Source organism: Helobdella robusta (genome assembly GCF_000326865.2).
Source record: "Helobdella robusta unplaced genomic scaffold HELROscaffold_7, whole genome shotgun sequence".
NCBI lineage: Eukaryota > Metazoa > Annelida > Clitellata > Rhynchobdellida > Glossiphoniidae > Helobdella > Helobdella robusta.
Window position 1 is genome coordinate 2,079,855 of NW_008705398.1, and position 4,159 is coordinate 2,084,013.

The following is a 4,159-nucleotide window of genomic DNA, read 5'->3' on the forward strand; positions in this document are numbered from 1 at the left end:
GCGGTGGCACAATTTTCTACAAGTAGGCCTAATAACGTCTATGAAATATAGTTTATGAATGTTAAACATGTTATGAATGTTGAACAAGTTAGAACGTAATGCAGTAAGTTGTGTTTATTGGAAGCCAAGTACTACCTTACAACCTGGCACGGACCATAAAACTCAGGTTGCTGTTCCTTCTTCATGTCGAGTTGCCAAGTGGTCCGTGTCATTGTAAGCATGTTGGTGTGTATGTATGTGTGTGTGTGTGTTTGTCTGTATGTGTATTCGTCTGTGTTTGTTTGTCTGTATGTGTATTCGTCTGTGTGTTTGTTCGTCTGTATGTGTATTCGTCTGTGTGATTGTTCTTCTGTATGTGTATTCGTCTGTGTGATTGTTCTTCTGTATGTGTGTTCGTCTGTGTATGTGTGTGGAGTGTGTGTGTGTGCGTGCGTGCATGTGAGTCCTTGTGAATCATGTCTGTTGTTAATTATGTGTACCCGTGCGTACGTATGTGTCACTGTATGCATGCTTGGGTTTTATTGTATATAAATATAAATAATATATAATTATAAATAAATAATGGGCTTAAACGTAAGTTATATATGCCCATATCAAAAATGTCAATTTTATGATCATAGAGATAATCTTTGTTGGCCATATATAAGTCAAAATTCTTTTCAAGAATGTGTTTATAATTTCTAAATGTTTGTTTGTGGGTTTGTAAAAAATGTTTTCAATCAAAGAAAATATTTCATTGTTAGAAAATGTAGTAAGTTTGAAACGCGAGACGATTTCTGAGAAGCCGCATTCCTCTGTGTGATATTTTTTTGATGGTTACAGTAAGGGTCAATATTTTTTAGAATTTTAATTTCTTTTTTGAAATCCTTTTTCATGTTTCGTTTTTCCGCTTCGTGAAATGTTAAACACTCACCCGAAGTATCATAACAATTAATAATTTATTATTATTAATTCAAAATTTTTTGTTTTTTTTATGTATAGTAAAAAAATTTACATTGGTCTCCTCTAATGGCAAATTATTTAAAATTCGCACGTGTAATTTATATTTTATTCTTCTATTATAGCTAGAGTCACCAAATTGATTCTGCTAAGAATATGAAAAAAATTGTACTATTGGACGCTAAATAAAATTTCATTTTGAATGCGTTGGTAAAGTTTTTGTAAATTTTTTTATATTCTGTCTCATCTGGAACACCCTGTCTCCTGTGTCAGAAACTCCAGCTCTCTCCACTTAACCGATTTTAAATCTATTTTTTACTCTCAAGCACTTTTTGATCAAAGGGCATGAGAGGATCGTACATTATATTTTACATCTTATTTATTTAGACTCTGATATATAATTGATAATTTTTGATTGATTTCATTTGGATATTATCTTTTTGGTCACTAAAAGAATGTTCTCATAGTTAGTTTTTTAACCAATTATTGTTTATTTTTTTATTTAAAAAAACGTCTTTGGAAGAATTATATTTTTATTAGTAACATCTTTTAACAATACATGCAAATTTTAACGAAGCACAGATTCAATGTGGTTTGCAAATTATAAAAGATATAAACGGCCTCAACTGGTCTTCACCATCCAATAAGAAATATATTTGCAAACAAAAAATTCATTAAAGCAATCGGGTTATATAATAGACAAATCTTTCAGAAACAGCTGGATTGCAAATGGAGAAGCAAATCTTTTAGAACTTCTTACATCTCAGCCGTCAACTAGTTCATTGAAATATAGCAATTTACTGTTAGTCTTTTACGACTACCTACTCATGAAACTTCTTTGGATTGATTATGAACTATCTAAATTTAAAGTAGGCACATAACTTTTATTTGCCTTACAGTCAAACTTCTTGTGCTGGTACAGGAACACGGAATCGAGACACTCTTCTTGGCAGTCACGACAAGTTCGTTTTCGGCTCTTACCTATGCTAGCTTCAAGTGATTCTGAAGTCCGTCCGCAGAAATAACTAGCTGGTAGTCGAAGAGTCTTCTGTTTTGAAGGTTGTTGCGGTGGAACTGTGAGTTGCGACTGTTGAAACTGCTGCAGAATTTTCTCTTGTTGTATACAAAGTAGTTGTTGAAGTTGTTGTTGCAAAAGTAATTGTTGTTGCAGGAGTTTAAATTGTTGTTGTTGAAGCTGTGGTTAACTGAATTGTTGTGGTTGTTTCTGTATCAGTTGAAGCGTATGTTGAAGCTGTTGTTGATATAGTCGTTGAAGTTGTTGAAGTCTTTGAAGTTGTGGTTGTTGAAGCGGTGATTGTTGAGTAGGTGGTTGTTGAAGCTGTGGTTGATGAAGCGGTGGTTGTTGAAGCTGTGGTTGAAACTGGAAATTATTCTGTTGTCTTGTTGATTGCAGTGAAAACTGTTGATGACATTCTTGTGATAGTGAGTTGCAGGTGGCGATAGTTTGATGAAAAACTGTTTGTAGTTGTTGGGACAAGTATAGTTGCTCTTGCTGATATAATGGATGTTGTAAATTCAGAAAATTTCTTGGATATTGTTGTTTAATTTGTTCTATTAGTTGTAGGAGTCGGCTATAAAGTTGTAGAAAGCCTTGTGGATATTCTTCTTTGCGCATCTGCTCCATCAGATAGCACAGCATTGAAAATTGTTCAAGTTGTTTAGGATATTGCTGTTTAAGTTGTCTGAGCAGTTGTTGGAATTGTTCAAATACTTGCTGATATTGTTGTGGTTCTTCTTGAGGGGCACATTGCAGATGGGAAGGTTGTTGTTTTGAATTGGATGTATTTTGTTGTTGTTGTTGTTGTTGTTGTTGTTGCTGCTGCTGTTGTTGTTGTTGTTGTTGTTGTTGCTGTTGTTCTTGTTGGCCTGATTCTAGATCTAATGGTTTAATAATTGTTATCAGATTAAATTGTTATAATCGAGGTAACTTGAAATTATAATTATTATTAGATTTTAGCAGTTATTTTTAGATTGTGACTACAATTATTACCATCAGATATAAAAAAAATTCAAATTTTAAGGACGAATGTATGCTGAGTTCGATTGGTTAGATAATGGTGGTGGGTTGTCATTCAAACGTTCCAGTACTTATACAAAGTTTATCTGCCATTATGTGTTAGCTACTTTCCAACCCAAACTCTATGAATTTCTACTAATTTAATCATACACTATCATATCATTATCAGTACACTATCATATCATTATCATACACTATCATGTCATTATCATACACTATCATGTCATTATCATACACTATCATATCATTATCATACACTATCATGTCATTATCATACACTATCATGTCATTATCATACACTATCATGTCATTATCATACACTATCATGTCATTATCATACACTATCATGTCATTATCATACACTATCATGTCATTATCATACACTATCATGTCATTATCATACACTATCATGTCATTATCATACACTATCATGTCATTATCATACACTATCATATCATTATCATACACTATCATGTCATTATCATTATTATTATTTAGGATAATTTATATAACGCCCATTCAATGTTTTCACATCATTATCATACACTATCATATCATTATCATACACTATCATATCATTATCATACACTATCATATCATTATCAGTACACTATCATGTCATTATCATTACATCATTTAACTATCACTACATTATCGTAATTATCAATTTTATTATTGGATACAATTTTTCTAATTCTGAATAATAAGAAAAGTTCAGCGTCTTCATCAATTAGTAGAGGTGGATGGAAGTCGTCGTCTCCACTGGCATCAACACCATTGATGTCTTCAAACTCATGCCTACAAACGATTAAAAAATAATTTTTTTTAGTAATAATTACACATTTTTAGAAAAATTTTTTGGAAAAATAAAACTTTTCTTTATCACTTCTTCAGTAGCTTTATCGCTGGGTGTAGCCATTTTAACCAATAAACAATTTTTTTTCTTTCTTTTTTTAAAACAAACGATAATAATTGCAAATAATGTTATAAAATATGCCAGTAGGATGTCGTCGTTGAAACAGTAGAACTGTTATCAATTGAATGTTCCTTTGACAGTCACTCCAGTCTTATTTATAGTGAAAATAATAAGCTGTGTGTATTGCATTGTTGTGACAAATAAGATAATTGTGATTGTATTCTTTTGGTGATTAACAATAATTACGCTGTGTATTCAGTTCATAA

The 4,159-nt window shown here is 31.8% G+C and overlaps 1 protein-coding gene across 1 annotated transcript; it reads right to left on the reverse strand.

Moving 5' to 3' along the window:
- Nucleotides 1-1,920: 1,920 nt before the first annotated feature.
- Nucleotides 1,921-3,896, reverse strand: HELRODRAFT_164832 (hypothetical protein; the record flags this gene model as incomplete). Its single annotated transcript, XM_009030790.1, has 3 exons — nucleotides 1,921-2,144; nucleotides 2,371-2,838; nucleotides 3,851-3,896. The coding sequence occupies 3 exons, from the start codon at nucleotides 3,894-3,896 to the stop codon at nucleotides 1,921-1,923; spliced, it is 738 nt and encodes a 245-aa protein (XP_009029038.1).
- Nucleotides 3,897-4,159: the final 263 nt, after the last annotated feature.